Source organism: Vulpes lagopus, chromosome 1 (assembly GCF_018345385.1).
Source record: "Vulpes lagopus strain Blue_001 chromosome 1, ASM1834538v1, whole genome shotgun sequence".
Taxonomy (NCBI): Eukaryota; Metazoa; Chordata; class Mammalia; order Carnivora; family Canidae; genus Vulpes; species Vulpes lagopus.
In genome coordinates this window covers 106,563,539-106,583,198 of record NC_054824.1, presented here as the reverse complement: position 1 = coordinate 106,583,198, position 19,660 = coordinate 106,563,539, and the positions used below count along the sequence as shown (strand labels likewise).

General features: G+C 41.0%; 1 protein-coding gene across 4 annotated transcripts in view; it reads left to right on the top strand.

The window, feature by feature from the left end:
* Nucleotides 1-19,660, top strand: part of DYM (dymeclin) — a 348,746-nt gene that overhangs the window by 65,752 nt on the left and 263,334 nt on the right. For all 4 annotated transcript variants that reach the window (XM_041746593.1, XM_041746584.1, XM_041746566.1 and 1 more), the window contains 2 exons: nucleotides 697-830; nucleotides 11,480-11,552. In XM_041746593.1, the coding sequence (XP_041602527.1) occupies nucleotides 697-830; nucleotides 11,480-11,552 (207 nt within the window). The remainder of the gene's footprint in view (nucleotides 1-696; nucleotides 831-11,479; nucleotides 11,553-19,660) is intronic.

Below are 19,660 nucleotides of genomic sequence, written 5' to 3'. Positions count from 1 at the left end.
CCATTATCACTGTTGCTCATACCAAGTTGAGTAGTAGTTCATTCCATATCTTTCTTTCTCCCTTTCCTAGTAGATGAATGAAAATTGATTAGATATATAATTTTATTTTTATTTTAATTTCAGTATAGCTAACATAGATATTATAATTTTATATTTGATACATTGGAAGGTTAATCTTTTATGCACTCAAGCATTTTTTAAAACCAGTTTTGGATGTCAGTCTCTTAAAGAATTATTCATTGTCCTGCTTCCAAACAAATTGTATTGAAGCCAGTTAAAATTTTTCTTGTTGAGTTTCATGGTTACTTAATACAAATTGTACTGGGCTGCTGGCAGTGTCCTGCTTAAAATTTTGGTTGTATGTTTGCATATATTCTCTTTATGTTACTATGCTTTTTAAAATTTTTTTCACTTTTCTTTGAACTGCCTGTGTGGGACATGTATGAAGTTAAGAACAAAGAGCAGTCATGCCTAAGGAAAATGTTTTTATTGGGTTAACTCATGAAGTAAAATACGCAGAATGAAATATGAAGTAGACTGGAATAGTGTAATAAATCACGAGACATGAAAAAATATGGACATTGTCTTTATATTATAAAACAGAATGGGCAAAATGCCTGAGAAATCATGAACTTGATAGTGCCTGTGCTCCAAATTAAATACTGATTCTGTGTAATTTTGGTATTTTCTTTCTAGCCACATCTTCATTTGGCAGACACACAATGCTTTGTTTATTATTTGCTGTTTGCTGAAAGTGTTCATCTGTGAGATGTCAGAGGAGGAACTGCAACTTCATTTTACTTATGAAGAAAAATCTCCTGGCAGTTACAGTAAGTGTTACATTTGAAGATGTTCTAGGGATAGCATGAGTGACATAGAAGGATAAAATTTGAGGAATAAAAGTATAATTTTGAAAATTCTGTTTTTCTTTTCATCATTTTCATTTTTGAAATGACCTGGCTCTGTCACTGTTTTTTCTCCTATATTAATTTCAGATGGCCAAGACTCTCAATTTCTTTTTTTTCTTTTTCTTTTTAAACAAGGAAGCCAGTAGGATTGAAGCTTTTATTTACTTTCAACTTCTGTGCATATGTAAAATAAAATTAAAAACCACAAATATACCTTTCAGAAAACAGAGATGTCAACTTCAGTATCTTTACCTGGGTGACACATTAAGGGAGACAACCAATCAGAATTACAGATTTTATAAATGTTAAAGATTACTTTCAAAGAACACAACAGTCTCTGGATCTTTGGGACTACTTGATCAGAAATAACAGTTAAGGACAATTTTATGATACTGAAATATGTGGTCTTTTTCTAAAGACAAAGGGAAAGGTTACCATTATCTCCTGATATTGCCAAGGATTTGTTGTTGTTTTGTTTTTTTTGTTTTTTTTTTTTGTTTTTTGGCCAGTAGTTAGGAGGGTCTGTAGTTTTCAAGATGGTGTGTTTCATTTTGTAAAATTAAAACTTACAACCTAGAAAGTAGAAGGGCAGAATGAGATTCTTAATGAAATACGGGGAATATGGCTAACTTTGAGGGCAAAGACATTGTTGCTAAGGTTCCTGGGTTCATTTTTCAAAGCACATCTCTCTCATTAGGCTTTTTGTCTACCTAGAGCTTTATACGTCGATTTTGAGTTTGACAAAATAAATGTCTTCAATTTACTGTTGTGATAATCTGTTTATTAAAAATATACTGATGTTTAAATGGAGCTTTTAATCAGAATTGTTTCTAGCATGTGTTAATTTTGTTAATGCTAGGCTTTGTTTTTTTGGTACCGAAAGTGCCAAAACAGCCCTCATCAGGGAGTTGAAAACCTTTCCACAGAAGGTCTAGTAGTAAGAATAGAACATGTTTACCTCATGGTGCCTAAAAGCTAAGCCAGCCAGGAACCTCCAAACCCAACACTTTGTTTTGCTTTATGTCAAACTGTTATGCCTGTATTGTACTTTAAAATAAATGCAATAATACTGTGTTAACATAAAATTCTTTGTCATTACGTACCATTGAGTGAGATAGACTGTATTTATTTTGAGGCCCAGAAGGACCCTCTTTGTACCTGCGCTCTCCACTCTTATCCAAGCTTGAGAAGCACAGTTTTGTTTTACATCCTATAGAACTTAAAGTGAGGGCAGTGTAAAAATGACACTTTTCCAGCCATGGGCCACATGATCAAGATGGTTGTCTTACCAAAAGAACCACCGGTGAGGTCTAATATTGGTAATCTGTCCATGTACTGACAGATTGTCCTTTTTTTTATATAGAGTTAGCAATTCAGAATTTTATATACAGTCTTTCATTTTATTCTTTCATTTACAGTTGAGTCTACTGTTGATCCACCAGTTTTAAGTAGTAAATATCCTTTTAAGGTTAAAGGCTTCCCATTTTTGGCATACATAATTTTCATTTTCATCTTTCAGTCTTGTTGCTAGTTTGAGATTTCTACTTATCACTAGTGTGAGTTCTTTTTACATTTTATTTTAATGTCTTTTTACAATTTATAGAAGTAATAAAATGCACAGATAGTTAAATGGTAAAAAACAAAAAAGAGTTCATTGTGCAATACCTAAAAACATTGTTTGTCAGCTAGAATGTGTATCTCTGCATCAGATGCAGGGATAGAGAATAGCAGTACAGGTTGTTTGGAGGTTGAATTGAAAGCAGAGGACCGTCTTCAAACAGTTGAGCAAAGTCAGCTGAGGGATTTGAGGATTTTTTTTGTTTCTGATTCACTGTCATTCTGCTGTGATGAGATGGTTGTTGCTGGCACTTTTCGTGAAGCCTCCTTTATGAGGGTCATATGACTCCCCCTACACTTCCCTGTTTGTAATAGAAATTTTGTGAACTTTTCTCCGCAGGCTATGTAGTAGTAGATTGCTTGCTAGAGGGAATTTGTATCATTTTGTAATTCTTCCCACTATTGCATGCCTCTGAGAGTGGTCAAAGGGGATAAAAGCTAGCCCTAGGCAAAACTCTCAAGTACTACAAACTTGTCTGTGTTTTCCCTTTGCCTTCAGAGTGAATAGGGTCCTCTATCTTGATGACATTGCTTGTTACCCCCAAGGTAATCACTGATACCTATTTTATATTTTTCTATTTCATAAATCCAGTATTTTAAGTCTGTAGAGGTGTGAATTTGTAGTTCATTTCAGCAAAGCACTAATGGTGGTTTTTGTATTTGATAATGTTGATTGTGAGTTTTTGCTTGTTCAGTCTTAATCTGATGCCCCAAATAAGGGAGGGATTTGCATTGGTTACTAGAGGGATCTAGACTGCACCACCTGAGGCCATTTAGCCTCCTTCAGAGGTTCTTGGCTTAATGTGACAGCTCAGGTTCAGCTTGTGAGTGGCAAGCTGGTGGCTAGGCTTTGTGGCTTGGAATTGGCATTCATCGGTAGGGTTACCCTACCCTTAGAGTTTGTTTACTGCTCAGTGTTTTACTCTAGATTCAAGCCACAGTTTGTTTGCCTCTGGTTCTTTTTGGTTGTGGTGCAAGGGTCCCTGGAGATTTCCTTTACTTTCTGGAAGCTCATCAATGCACTAAAAGTGTACTTTAGCCAAGAACTAGTTATTTTCTACTAGAGGCCTCTTTGGAGTAACTACTCCACGAATAACTGTTGCCAGTGGAAGGCAATTATAGTTTCTTTACAAATATTTTTACTTTTTTTTTTAAATGATGGAAGAAGCCTTTGGAGATTGAGACTGATGACAGAAGCCAAAAAAAGGGGGTGGGGAGCTGGATGGAAAGCTCAGGGAAGTGGGGGGCGCTAGGATCCAGAGCACAGAGAGGGAGTGTCAATTTGCTTTGGAGGAGCCTCCCACCTGTGCCAGCAGTGGTATGTGTGGCACTGAGGCCTTGGAAGATCCAGGTCATCTGCCTGGAGCTGGGCACATGTAGCCAGTTATCACAGCTCTGTGGAGGGCAGAAAAGAGACTTGAGGCTTGTCATGTCCAGGTAAAATGGTTGTTTCACCATGTTTCCTCAGCATAAAATAATTTCATATAAATTGATTTAAAAAAATTGTTTATTTTGTGGGAATTGCTCTCAAGCATGGTGGATTGAACCCATATGTTTATCTGTGCTTTCTTCTGAAACCCCAATAAAATATCAGTAAAGAGACTTACAAAGTCATCAATTTGTTACTAAGAGGAGGAAAGGGGAACACAATGTTAATAACATTTCGCAAATTGGAAAATTGAGTAATGATGAACTTATCAGTGAAAGCTGAAGGCCAAGGGCCTTCAGGGTCACAGAACTCCAGGAAACAGCCAGTTCTTGCCATAGAACCCTCAAAAGGCTTAGGTTGGGAAGTACTAGGTGTCTCTGAAGGCAGACACCCAGGAGGAGTGATTGAAGGAAGCAGCTGGACGCTCAGCTCCTCTCCTCCACCGTGCGTGGTCAGAAAACCACCCCTTCCCTGGTTTAATACTAGAAGAGGGTCTTCCTGCGGGAACTCTGGGGCACAGTGGAGGGGTGGGGGTACTGAGAACAGGGCGAGGAGCAAAGTCTATGAACAGAGGAGTAAGGCATCTGGACTTGGCACTGGAGCTGCACCCACTATGTCCCCTTCCCTGCAGAAGGTTAATGTATACTGTTCTGGAGAAAATGAACCAAAACCAGGAAAAAGATGCAGAGATGCTAATGTTCAGGTGTCTCTCGATAAAACCGCTCTTACCTGCCCACTGGGAGCCATCACTTGGCAGGCTGCGCCTGTGGGCGCACAGCTTCTATTAGCCTTGGCCTCCTTCTGGCAAGTAAATGGAGAACCAAGGATCCTGAACAGTTGAAAAAAACTTCCAACTTCTGAGAGATCCAAAGGAGAAAAAAATGATAGAAGATGGAATATTTATGGAAATTTAAAAAATAATCCAAAAAAATCCATAATCATACCTCTCTAATAATAACTACTTTCCTCTTCATTGTCCTCTGGCTGAAACTCTTTGGAAGTACCTTCAAAATCTATGATGTATTCATTTAACTAAATGCAGTAGAGATAAATCTCCCTCCTTTGAAACTAGTTTTGAATTTTTTCAGATGGCTGAGGTGCTTTGGCTCCCAAGGCAGCAGCAGTTTCACTGCTCTCTTATCTTTGCTGGAACTAACCCTTAGGGCCTGGGCCAGACTGTATAGCTCAAGAGGTAAACCTGAAATTGGTAGATTTCTGTTTTGTTTATTTTTGTCTTAGTTTAAAACTGTAAGTTTAATTTCATTAATTGAGTAATGCAAAACAAACCATGGAATTGCTTTCTATCCCTTTCTGTTATCAACAGTTTTTATACTGTGCTCAACTTAGAAATAAAAATGGCATATTTTATAGTAAAACCTGGAAGAGTGTATTGTCTAGACTGTATTGTCCTTGAGTATAATTAAACATTTCCATTTGACTAATTAGAAACATTTCTTAATAGCAGACAGCCAGAATTACTGTGATTTTATTGGAATATGTGAGACACAGTCTTATATTGTAATGCATTAAAATGTAGATCAATTTTCATTTTAGGAAAGAGTCCATCTGCTTTTCCTTAATTTATGATTATTTTATAGATGCATATTCGGTTTTGCTCCTTAGAAGTTTAAATGATTTTTAATACTGTAGAATAATTCCAATACTAGTTTCACAATTGAACTGCTAATTACATCTCTACCATGGTTTCCGAATATAAATTTATAGTAAATACAATTGAGCCTATGTGTCTTTCATGTTAAGGAAGTCATTTTTTCTCTGAACTTTTTAGGCCCTAGGGGAACCTGTTTTTGGAATACAGCTCAGTTGTTACTTGATTATGTTTTTAGTACTTGTGTTTGGCACGGTGGAGCAGCATTCAGAAACCAACAGCTTGACTTTGTGCGTGAAAAGTAAACAATGAGCTCTCTGTGTTGTAATATTTCCATATTACCTGATTTAAATGACCCATATGTTTCTTTTTTCTGGCTGCTTTGTTTTCCACCAATGCTATTTTTTCCCTCTTCCTTGAGTGAGTGCTTTTTTCATCATTCTTTTTTCCTTCCCTCCCCTTCCCTTCCTACTCTAGTGGAAGGAAGGTATTGGATGATAACGGTGTCTTGTTCTACTCTGGTTCCCTCCCTAGGGAGAATGTGGTGTTTTAGCGCATGGTGTCAATGGGTGCTGGACGGCTGTTTCGTTGTGTAGATGACTGGAGTTGTAAGGGACCGTGTATATCATCTGGTCTTTCATCTGCTTCCCCTGGTGTCGCTCACAGGGACCAGAGAGGTGGGCTCAGGGCTTTAAAGCAGGGGAACCCCAGATAGAGGGGTGAGATTTCAGTGACCTCGTTGTACATAATACGCGTAATAACAGTTTATATTTATTAATTGCTTCGAGGTTATTTCTAAATTGGATATTTAAATCCAAGACTTGCAGTAGGTGTTGATGAATGCATAACATGTCACCTGGATGTGTAAACTAATATGGAGTATTTTTTATGTCTTCCCTCAGATGGTTTATAGTATTCATTTACCAGAGGCTTGTGTTTAGAGTCTTCAGTGAAACATGCGTTGACTGACTGGATTTTTTCGACTTTGTATAGAAATGAGTTTTTAAAAATAGTTTGAGGGTTTTTTTAAAAATATATTTTGGGGGGAGATTCATTTTTTTTTTTTAAGATTTTATTTATTTATTCCTGAGAGAGACAGAGAGAGAGAGGCAGAGACACAGGCAGAGGGAGAAGCAAGCTCCATGCAGGAAGCCCGATGTGAGACTGGATCCCGATGTGTGACTCGATCCCTAGTCTCCAGGATCATGCCCTCGCCTGAAGGTGGCGCTAAACCGCTGAGCCACTCGGGCGGGATGCCTTGGTTTTTGTCTCTTTAATGAGTCTGGATTTGGATTCAGATCTAGTTTGTGCCACTTACTGTAAGTAAACTGACCTCTTTGAGCCTTGATTTCTTTATCTGTAATATGATGGTGATGATCATACCTACTCCTTAAGAGTTATTGTCAGGATTAATATGACATAAAGAGTGAAATGCTTGGCAACAGTGCCTCTCAAAGGGAAGAGTACTCAGTAAATGTTAGCTATGAATATTATCTCAGAGAAGCTAACATTGAAAATATGAGCATGTTTGGAGCTATAAGAGGCAATTTAAAACTCTTTAAGTGGGACGTCTGGGTGGCTCAGTGTCTTGAGCATCTGCCTTGGGCTCAGGGCGTGATCCTGGAGTCCTGGGATCGAGTCCCGCATCGGGCTTCCCACAGGGAGCCTGCTTCTCCCTCTGTGTGTGTCTCTGCGTCTCTCTCTCTCTCTCATAAGTAAATAACACCTTAAAAAAAACCTCTTTAAGAGAGAAAAACTCTGAGTTTAAAACTTCGTAATAAACATACTGAATATCTTCAAAGTCCTTTGCTCAAAGATCTTCAGTTTACTGTGTCACTGACCCAAAGATTACAAGGACTTTTCAGATTCTCTTTCCTGTGAGAAATGCATGAGTGTTAGTATAATTTTTGGCAGGTGAGTTTATGTTTACTTGTTTTTATTGGCACTAAAGAAGATATTTGGCCTCAAATGAAAGCTGAATGATACAAACATTGCTTGGAAAAGAATGCAGTATGAATGACTTGCTTAATGTCAGACCTGGTGAGCAATCAAATCTTGTCACTCTTTGATTGATACACACTACTTGCTTCTAGATTAGTCCCAGAAATAAGAATATGGTATTCTTATAGTAAGGATGTTTTGTTTTAGTAAATAGAAGTTGTCTGAGATTTCAACTAGAAATTGCTTATTTTTGTCATTTGTTAGAATTTTGGCCTTGAGCGCAGCCCGGGTGGCTCAGTGGTTTAGCACTGCCTTTAGCCCAGGGCCTGATCCTGGAGACCCGGGATTGAGTCCCACATCAGGCTCCCTGCATGGAGCCTGCTTCTTCCTCTGCCTGTGTCTCTGCCTCTCTCTCTCTCTCTCTCTCTCTCTCTCTGTCTCTCATGAATTAATAAATAAAAATCTTTAAAAAAATTTTTTTTGGCCTTGAAATAGCACATTTCACTTACATGAAATGTATTTATCATTTTCATTAAGTTGATAACAAAGTTGTGGACATACTCCTTAATTGACTTAAGCTGTAATCTTGGTGCAAGTCATGATTTAGATGTCACATGGAATAGAATCCAGAATCTTCTTCACTGCGCTAAGATTTGAGGGTGAGATGTGTTTACATCCCCTTAGAAAAAAATCCAGCCATCTGTGGTTCCTTTTTTTTTTTTTTTTTAATATATATATTTTTTCTTTATTTATTTATGATAGTCACACACAGAGAGAGAAGCAGAGACACAGCCAGAGGGAGAAGCAGGCTCCATGCACCGGGAGCCCGACGTGGGATTCGATCCCGGGTCTCCAAGATCGCGCCCTGGGCCAAAGGCAGGCACCAAACCACTGCGCCACCCAGGGATCCCCACCATCTGTGGTTCCTTAGCATTTGTTCCCTCACTTAATTAAAAATCTTCTGACTTCTTGGCTGGAAAGGGGTATACCTTAAAGTGGCTTGCTGATATGGTCTGGAATTTTCTTTAGGGAATCAAGGAATGTTTTTAAATGTCCTTACTTGGGTCTGGGTCACTGCATTCTCTGGGATGAGCCAAGGGGTGACATTTCAGCAAGCTTGTATGAGGTATATATTATATGCCAACAGATCAGCTTGGAGTAGGTTATTGACTCACTTGGGTTATGTTGGATGGCTTTGGCAATGAGAAGGATTTTAGTTATTATAGACTTTTTATTGTGCAGACTCAGAGACCAGTGTTACTTATTTCTAAGTTTTACTTTCTTCATGGTTTGAGCTAAGCCTGGCACTTCTAGAGTGAGATTTAATATAGCTAATGAAGTTGGTTCTTGCCATGTTTTCTTTGTAGCATTGATGGGCATTTTCAGTGTGATTCAGTATTCTCTTCAAGCACTGCACTCAACTCCCAGAGGGTTACTGTGCCAGTTCTGGCTATGGCAAGGCAGGAAGGAATTTCTTCATAATTTCTGAATACCAGGTGATACTGTGGTGTAGGAAAAAAGAATTGCTAAACTTTGAAATTTCAAGTGCTTTGATGCTTCGGAAATAACCACTAGATTCGTACTAGATCCTCGGTTTGGTTTGGCAAACCTGTTTTGAGTGTAGGTTATGTGTTAGTGTTAAGCTCTTTGTCAGTCATCATCCTCAAGGAGGACAGAGTTCAGGGGCACCTGGGTTAGCATCCGACTCTTTTTTTTTTTTTTTTTAATAAAGATTTTATTTATTCATGAGAGAGAGAGATAGAGAGGCAGAGACACAGGCAGAGGGAGAAGTAGGCTCCATGCAGGGAGGCCAACGTGGGACTCGATCCCGGGTCTCCAGGATCACGCCCTGAGCTGAAGGCGGCACTAAACTGCTGAGCCACCTGGGCTGCCCAGCATCCGACTCTTGATCTCAACTCAGGTCTTGATCTCAGGGTCATGAGTTCAAGCCCCGCGTTGGGCTCCACACTGGGCAAGCCTACTTTAAAAAAAGAAATATAGAGTCTCATAGAGGCCTGCCTACGTATAGACTGAAATTATGGTATAATGTAACCAAGGTAAACAGTGAAAGACATCTACAAGGCAAGATGTTTATAGATGATTATTTTTATTCAGAGTGAGGCAAGAGAGTTGGGTTTTATGGAGGAGAGGAATACTGAGGATAATTAGGTGGATAAACATTAGCTTTTTAAAAAGTCAGGTTTTTGTTTTGGAGGGCATTCTCGGCAGAGGGAATGTCACTGAGGAGTCATGAGATGGCATGTAGCAGGTTGCCCAGGACTGTTGGAATAGAAATTGTGAGTGATGAGGGAGATCATGGTAGAACGGGGTATTGGGCCTGTGTCTTGGAGCGTCTAGCATGCTGAAATTTTTTTTTTTTTTTTGGTACCTAGTTTTTTCTGATAACTAGTTTTCAGCTTAAAGTGATTGCAAAGCTGTAAGCCAGGAGAGGAAAGGAGGGAGTTTAGTTAGCTTCATTTGGCAGTGGTCTGGAGTTTGGGTTGGAGAGGAGTACGATTGGAGGTAGGAATACTAGTTAGGAAGGCTGAAAGAAGTTCAGGAATGAGTTATAATTTAGTAAGCTTAACTGAACTGACATGATGAAATAACAGAAGCCTGACGGAGAGTGTGGAAAAGTGGGAACATCAGAGAAGTAGGCTATGCAATCGAGTGGACGCAGGGCTTGGTTAAAAAAGCATAGGAGAGAGTAGTTGGGGCTTGGACCCTGGATTCTTTTTTTTTTTTTTTTTTAAGATTTTATTTATTTTTTCATGAAAGACAGAGAGAGAGAGAGAGAGAGAGAGAGAGAGGCAGAGACACAGGCAGAGGGAGAAGCAGGCTCCATGCAGGGATCCCGATGTGGGCCTTGATCCTGGGACTCCAGGATCACACCCTGGGCCAAAGGCAGGCACTAAATCGCTGAGCCACCCAGGGATCCCCCCTGGCCCTGGATTCTTGATGCAGTAAAGGAAGCAGAAAGAGGCAATAAGTGGCAAAGATGGGTTCTGTTTTGAACACATGGAGTTTGTGGTGCTAGTGATGCATCTACATGGAGATGGCTAGTAGGCAATTGGATAGAAAGATAAGGAGTTCAGTGGAAAGGCCAAGAGGAAAACTGTCGCTGTAGGAATCACCAGTAGTGATTGATGAAGGACATAGGGAGTGGGAAGAGGAGAAAGGCAATGGTGGAATTCTAGGGAAAGCACCAACAGTTGAAAGCAATTCTGGGGAGGCAGATCCTGGGAATGAGCAGAACGAGTAGATTGGAGACAAGGTTTTGGAGAACCTGAGGGGAGAGTGAATTTTATGAAGGAATTGGCGTTAGTAGTGTCTAGAGCCGTTAGTCACACAAGCTGTTGGTTGGCTTTGGAAATTAGACAGTCACTTAGAGCAGTTTGGGATAGGGGAGCATTTCCACTAGCATGGTAATTTTCATCCTGCCATTACACTTAGTCTGTGATTTGGGAAAAGCCATTTTACCTCTGGCTCTTTATTTGCAAAGACGTGGAAACCCTCTTAGTGGGTTTCAGGCTGTGATCTGTAGGGCCCTACAAGTTCAGAAAAGGTGCTTTGAGGCCCATCAGGGAGACCCAGCATTTGATAGGGTATTTGCTGAGGGAAAGAGGTACAGGTGTTCTATTGATTCAAATAAAGCAGCAAGAACAACTTGATTTTTGGGGTCTATTTTATATATTTCACTTCATTATAAAATTTCATTTGAAAAAACACAGTATAGAAGAGATTTGAAAACTTCTGGCCTACAAGAACCATAAAAGACTTTGACACATTAAAAGTTATGTAATAGCTAATGTTCAAAATTCCTTGGTTTGGATTTTATTTGAGGTCAACATTAGTGTCTGAGTTTGTGTAATAATAACTTGTTATTCTCATTAGGAATGAAGACTGAGCTTCTAATTCTAAAAAGCTCTATTATATTTCATATTTTGTTAAAAAATTCTTAATGTGTTTTACCAGGTTCTGACTCTGAAGATCTTTTGGAAGAATTGCTCTGTTGTTTGATGCAGTTAATCACTGATATTCCGCTCCTGTAAGTTCTGGCCAAGCCAGGATTTATCTTCTTTGTATATTGAGTATGGTAATTGATCACGTCGAAGGATTTGTGGCTCCTGGTGTAGTGTTTTTATGTGTATATCTCTGTGTCCATCCATGGAGTCATTCTGTATCTTTGGCCTAATAATATTTATACTCTGACTATGTGTTATCAGAACAAGAATTTTATAAGGGGATATTTTTTTTTTTTAATTTTTATTTATTTATGATAGTCACAGAGAGACAGAGAGAGAGGCAGAGACACAGGCAGAGGGAGAAGCAGGCTCCATGCACCGGGAGCCCGACGTGGGATTCGATCCCGGGTCTCCAGGATCGCGCCCTGGGCCAAAGGCAGGCGCCAAACCGCTGCGCCACCCAGGGATCCCTATAAGGGGATATTAATCAAACTCTTTAGGAATATTGAACAAATGATAGCCACAGAATTAATCTCCATAGTGATATCTTACAGATCTCTGTAAACAGGGTGAAAGAGAATCTAATCCTTTAATATGTGGTGGAGGCAACTCATTAACCACCCAGGATTCTCTACTTCCTTCTTTCCTGATTTCCTTTTTTTTTTTTTTTAAGATTTTATTTATTCATGAGAGAGAGAGAGAGAGAGAGAGAGAGAGGCAGAGATACAGGCAGAGGGAGAAGCAGGCTCCATGCAGGGAGCCTGATATGGGACTTGATCCTGGGACTCTGGGTTGACACCCTGGGCCAAAGGCAGCCGCTAAACCACTGAGCCACCCAGGTGTCCCATTCCTTCCTGATTTCTGACCTCTTTTGGAGAGATTAGATTTCCCTTTCCAGCCTTTTTTCAAATTAGGTGTGGTCCCTGAGATGTAGGGGAACATCCTCCAGTAAAACTTGTGGGTAAACCTTCTCAAGAAAGGCGGTGTATCTTTCTGTTCTTGACAGCCTTCTTTCCTGCTGTCTGGAATGTGGACAAGATAGTGTGAGTTGTGTGTCTTTCTTGGCACTGTGAGCCCAGAGACCCACGGAAAATTCTGCTTTGATATCATTGAGCTGCTGAACCAAAGTCATTAATTGCCAGTGAGTGCCGCCTCGCCACTTTCACCCCACTTTCATTCGCCACCCCAGTGCTCCCTTGCCAGACTTATCATGTGAGAAAAACATATCCTGTTTGTTTCCTGTAACTGGATTTCTGTCATTCCAGCTGAATGCAGTTCCTATATGGTATAAAATGTTCCTTTTAAAGATGTTACTCTTAACTTTTTTTTTTAATTGTCTCTCTGGAGCCTTTTTAGACATGTTTGTAATTGCTTCTCCCCACTAATCAAATTTGAATGCCTCAGATAACACCTATGTTTCTTTGTGTACTTTGTGGCCCTTTGGAGGGACACAGAACATTATAATATCTATGAAGGTTTTCGTCCCTGAAGAATCAATTTCCACTCTCTTGGGGGTGATATCACTTCAGTGAGAATGCATATTTTAAAGGACTTATTATTATTTTAAAAGATTGCATTTTTAAGTAACCTACACCCAATGTGGGGTCACATTTAATAATCCCGAGATCAAGAGTCACATGCTCTACTGACCAAGCCAGTGAGGCACCCCTAAAGGAATTCTTTTTTTGAATCAAGAAGAAGAGCTTAAAATTGACCGTTACAGAACCTAAGTTAACACGAGGATATCACTGCATGCGTGCTATTTGCCTGTGGCCCAAAAAGGAAGGACCAGGTATTCATGAGAAAACAGGCTCCTGGCCTATGCTGTGCATAAGTGCGGCATCTGGGACTATAGTCTAGATTTAGAAACTCCCTCTGAGAAGGAGAAGCGCTGAGCAGGGGACACCTCCCCCCCCCCCCCCCCCCCAACATGAGGCTCGATCCCAGGACCCTTTGATCATGACCTGAGCTGAAGGCAGACGCTTAAACCAGCTGAGGCACTCAGGTGCTTCAACATCTCCAGTGTTGTCTGGGGGCCAGTGTGTGCCCAGCTTAGTTTTCAGGCACCTCAGGAACTAGATGTGGCCCCACGACATGGTTTGGGCCAATGCAATGTAAGCAGAAGTCATGAGGTTGCAGAGCTTGTACCTCCAGTTTTTTTGCTTGTTGCCCTTCTCTTTCTTCCTGGGATGTGGAGGCAGTGCTGGGGCCATCTTGAAACTATGATAATGAGTGCCACATGCAGGGAATAGTGTCTCAGGAGCAGGGACTATTAATGATACCGGGGAACCATTACCCAGCCCAAGATGGCGTATCTTTGGATTTCTTCTTAAGTGAAAAAAATAAACACTTATTTTGGTTAAGCCACCGTGGTCAGGTTTCTGTTACATGTGGCCAAATGTAGGAAGGGGAACACATATAGATTCTTTACTATTTACTTGTCATTGTATGTGCAATACTTCATGTGTTCTTAATTTTAAAAATAGTTCCATCTCTATTATGTTTATGTTATTACTAAATACTAGCGATTTAGTGTATAGCCTTAGTGAGTACATTGCTTTTTTTCTGCCTCCTTTGTTAATAAAATGTCTTGGTGAAGTTAAGGGGAATAGAAGTAGTGAATCTTGTTAGCTGGTAAATAAGGCTTGAATACAATGAATAGACCAGTCACTTGAACACTCTTGAGGAGCAAGCAAACAGTGTTGTAATATATCAAACATTTCAGTGTTTTAATGTGTTTATACTTTTTAAATGAACTGAAAATGCACAGACAACCAGATGTCTTGTATTATGTACACTCAGCTTTAACCAGCTGCTGAAACAATTTCTTATGATTTAATGTTCTTGGAACTCCATCCTACAAGAAGGTTTGTCTTGGTAACAGTTTCCAAGTGAAACCAAACTACTACTTAAGTGTTTCATCTACTATAACCATAGTGCAGGTTTGTGGGTCAGCTTCTGACTTAAGGGGGAATATTGACTTGAAAAGTAGGGATGCTCTCATACCTCACCATCACCAGTCTCACTGTAGAATTGTCATATTTAACGTTGGCAGGTGTGCAGCGAGAGGAGTTTGGTGTTAGTGGCCATTGAGGGGTAGTCAAAACTCACTTAAACATTTCTTATGAGACTGTGAAATCATTCTATTAATATTGAAAGCAAGTGATTACCAAGAACACAGATAGATATTTAGAGATCTATAAACTGTTTTAAGTGATTCTTTATTATTAAATAGAAAATGGTGAACTGCAGTAGTTTAGATAAACTCCCAGAAGTTGTAGGAATTCACTTGTAATAGAGCTTGACTTTTTTTTTTTTTTTAATTTTTTTTTTTAAATTTTTATTTATTTATGATAGTCAAAGAGAGAGAGAGAGGGAGAGGCAGAGACACAGGCAGAGGGAGAAGCAGGCTCCATGCACTAGGAGCCCGACGTGGGATTCGATCCCGGGTCTCCAGGATCGCGCCCTGGGCCAAAGGCAGGCGCCAAACCGCTGCGCCACCCAGGGATCCCCGAGCTTGACTTTTAAGTAGTTAGTTGATACGGCTTCTCAGACAGGTTGGGTGTTTTGATAAAATAATAATTCTGAGATACTTCAAAGTCTGATTAAAATGTACATCTTCCAGACATCCTTTCTTAATTTCATACCTCTCAGCATTTATATATTTGAAATAAAGATGAAGTCATTCACAGGCTCATGATGATGTTTTTCAGTGTATATTGGGCTGATCCCACTAGAACTGAAATAAGTCTGCCAAAAGTAAAAGCCTGTCTTTGTTATATACCTTGACCTCAGGGAAGTGCATGGGAAGGAATAAAGTTTAAGATGAAGGTATTTTTCTCAAGACACTACTAGTGCAATATGAAGAACATGGTTTGGCATGCCAGAGTTCAAAGTGCAACACTTAGAATTTGCAACAGTGGATCAGTTCTCACAGTGTTACGGTTGGGGGGTTGAGTGAGACCTGGGTGACTCAGCCCAGTGGTGGGGACCCAGCAGTAGAGCTGTCACGTTGGATGGGCCCACTAGTAGCTTTGCTCGTGATGCTATCTTATTATGAAGTAGAAATTATTTTGAAAACTTGAATTGGATTTCTTGTCTTTAAAAACACATAAAGTGTTTTTGGTGTTGTTTTTATGAAAGCTGTCACTCTTACCTTCATGTGATGATGCTTCTGTTAGCCTTAGATCCTAGCCCTTTTTCTGGTGCCACTGCTCCAGACAAGTCCTTGTGAGGTCTGCTCGGAACGAGCCATTCCACTGGCCCCAGGCCAACATACAGCCTCTGAGATCCATTTATATGTTCTTCTTATCAACCTGTGAACTCAATCATTTAGTTCTCAGCCTGGCCCTCATTTGCGGATTTTTTAGTTATAGTTTTTTTTTTTTTTTAGTTATAGTTTAATAAGAATGTTTTTCTTTATTTTTTTGGGGGGGGAGGGGAGAGAGAGAGAGAATGAATGAATGAATGAATGAATATGAATGGGAGAGGGAGAGGGAGAGAAAATCTCAACCAGACTCTGCACTGAGCCTGACATGGGGCTTCATCTCACAACCCTGAGATCACCATTTGAGATGAAACCAAGAGTTGGATGCCCAACCACCTGAGCCACCTGGGTGTTCTCAGAATGTTTATCTTTTTTTTTTTTTTTAATAAGTTATGTGTTGATAAGGCTGAGATATTCTTTTTTTTTCTTTTTTTTAAAAATTTTTATTTATTTATGATAGTCACAGAGAGAGAGAGAGGCAGAGACATAGGCAGATGGAGAATCAGGCTCCATGCACTGGGAGCCCGACGTGGGATTTGATCCCGGGTCTCCAGGATCGCGCCCTGGGCCAAAGGCAGGCGCTAAACTGCTGTACCACCCAGGGATCCCAGGCTGAGATATTCTTAATTGATTGCCTTCACTGCCTTTTTCTGGATGTGTCTATTTGTGCAGTGTGACTTTGTCTACCTCTCTAGTACAGAGGACACAGGTGTCCCTGCTAATCTGGAACATACCAACCCACTCCAGGATCTAAGGCCTTTGCCCTCTCTTCTTCTTCTCTGCCTTGAATATCTCCCTTCAGATGTCTGCATGGCTCATGTCCTGACTTTCACGCTTCCTTCTGCTCAGAGGAGGTCTGCTTCTTAGAAGGTCCACCCTAACATAACACCCCTCTCATTCTCACACCTTTGTTTTTACATTTACCACTGCTTTCCATATTATCTGTTATTTCTCTTGCTTGTGTTTCTCAAATAACATTAGAAGGCAAGCTCCATGAAAACAAGGACTGTTCTTGTGCCTGTGTTTGTTTTGTTCACTGCTGTCATCCGTAGTATTTGGGCTAGCCTGGAACATAGTAGACTCTCAACAAATATCTGTTGAATGAGTAAGAGAATAGGGGCACAACTTGTTCAGTGTACTTAATGCATTTTGTCTGTCATCATCTGGTCTATATGACACATTCCATTGCAAATGTAGTGGCTCAAAGCCCTTTGCAGTTGGTATATTGTATTATAAAAACTAGTTGTCTTATATATAGTTAAAGTAGAAAGGGGCTGTAGAAACAAACACTGAGAATGAACATCTGACAATATTTAAGGAGTTGGTAGTTATAAATGCTGAGGGGTCTGGGACCATATAGTTTAGGGACAGTCAGCTTTATATCTCATCAGTCCTCGCATTATCCCTTCACAGTAAAGTAAATTCTCTTTCATTAGGTTCATTTTCAAAAATGAATATTGGGAATATACCATTGTCTCTAACATCCTAGGTCCTGGACAAAGAAAGGTGTGACTTCTGAAGAGCTTAGAGATGAACAGATACATAGAAAGATAGCCCAGGAGGAGGAATGGTTGCTAGGTGCTACAGTTGCTTGGAGCTGGAGTGATTAACAGTGCCTTGGTCATTGAAGAGCCAGAGAGGAGCCAGGTCTGGAACTTTTGGGTATAAATAACTTATCTGAAGAATCACAAGTGCATTGGTTTGATTAGAGGGGTTGTGGGAGATTAGAGATAAGGGATGGACAAATTGTGTTGTTTGGTGGGGCAGAGATTTGAATTTTATTCTATTTATTTTTAAAGATTTTATTTATTCATGAGAGACACGGAGAGAGGCAGAGTCACAGGCAGAGGGAGAAGCAGGCTGCATGTAGGGCGCCCCATGTGGGACTTAATCCCAGGACCCCGGGATCATGACCTGAGCCGAAGGCAGATGCTCAACCACTGAGCCACCCGGGCATCCCAGAGATTTAAACTTTAGAAGGACTAACAGTTTATATTTAGAGTTCTCTATTAAGCTGTAAAAGAAATATTTTTAGAACTTTTTTCTCTAAAAATCCATTCTCAAAATATTTGGGTAGGAATGGAACCAATTAAGAATCTTATTTATGAGATATGCTTTGTCCATAGGGTTTCTGAAATGTAATAAAATGCTAGGAAATGCATATTTATTCGACCCATAAACTAATGATATTGGCTTCAATGTTGTACTGTAGGAATTTTTTTTCTTTTTTTTTTTTACTGTAGAAAATTTGAACGTTGAAAACTTTTGGTGCTAACCGTGAGCAGGTAGCTGAAGAATGTGAAAAGCCCTGAGCAGTTGATGGAGGAGAGTGAAGGAATGGGAGGGACCCAGGTTGATAGTGAAGGGCTGAACTTTTGGGAAGGGGCCTTTCTGGAGCCCTGCGTGTGGAGACCTAAGCCCTCCTCCACACACAGCTTCAGCAGTGTGGGCAGCCAAAGCAGGTCAGCACCCACCTAGGTGCTGTGAGGGAAATATCTCTTGTAGGTTTCTGGTTGAATCAGTGCACTATTTAAGGTGAATTAAAGGTAATAGTGTTTCCATATGCCAAGACTTAATAGAAAATAGATCATTCTCTGTTAAGTTCACAGTAGCTTTTTAGTTTGAAAATTGATTCCTGGAAGCTGGGGCAAGATGGCAGAAGAGTAGGGTCCCCAAGTCACCTGTCCCCACCAATTACCTAGATAACCTTCAAATCATCCAGAAAATCTACTAATTCGGCCTGAGATTTAAAGAGAGACCAGCTGGAATGCTACAGTGAGAAGAGTTCGCACTTCTATCAAGGTAGGAAGACGGGGAAAAAGAAATAAAGAAACAAAAGGCATCCAAGGGGGAGGGGCTCCGCGAGGAGCCGGGCTGAGGCCGGGGCGAGTGTCCCCAGGACAGGAAAGCTCCATCCCGGAGAAGCAGGAGCTGCACCAACCTTCCCAAGCAGAAAGGCGCCCCGCAGGGAGTTAGAGCAGGACCCAGGAGGGCGGGGATGCCCTCGGGCTCCTGGGGACACTAACAGACACCTGCGCCCTGGGGAGAGTGCGCCGAGCTCCCTAAGGGCTGCAGTGAGCACGGCTGGACCCGGGAGCAGCTCAGAGGGGCTCGGGCGGCGGCTCCGCGGAGGGGGCTGCAGGGCGGGAGCGCGAATCCAACAGCGCAGGCCGGATCCGCGCAGGCCGGGAACACAGGGCACCGGACACAGCCCAGGATCCGGCCTCCCCCTGGGACAGGCAGAGGCCGGGAGGGCCCAGGACAGCAAGGACGCTCCTGCCCCGAGCTGAGCAGATCAGTGGCCCCTCCCCGGAGCCTCCAGGCCTTGCAGACAGAGAGCCCTGGAGCTACTGCGGGAGCTGACTCCAGGGCCCCAGAGCTGCCGCCGCCACTGGGTTTGTTCCTCCTGGGGCCTCACGGGGTGAACACCCCCCACTGAGCCCTGCACCAGGCAGGGGGCAGAGCAGCTCCCCCAAGTGCTAACACCTGAAAATCAGCACAGCAGGCCCCTCCCCCAGAAGACCAGCTAGACGGACAAGATCCAGGGGAAGTCAAGGGACTTAAAGTATACAGAATCAGAAGATACTCCCCCCGTGTTTTTTTTTTTTTTTTGTGTGTGTGTTTTTCTTTTCTTTTTGATTTTGGTTTGCTTCCCCCACCCTTTTTTTTCCTTTCTTTCTTTTTCTTTCTCTTTTTCTTCTCTTTTTTTTCTTCCTTTTTTCTTTTTTCTTTTTCTCTTTTCTTTCCTTCTTTCTCTCCTCTCTTTTTCTCCTTTTCCCAATACAACTTGCTTTTGGCCACTCTGCACTGAGCAAAATGACTAGAAGGAAAACCTCACCTCAAAAGAAAGAGTCAGAAACAGTCCTCTCTCCCACAGAGTTACAAAATCTGGATTACAATTCAGTGTCAGAAAGCCAATTCAGA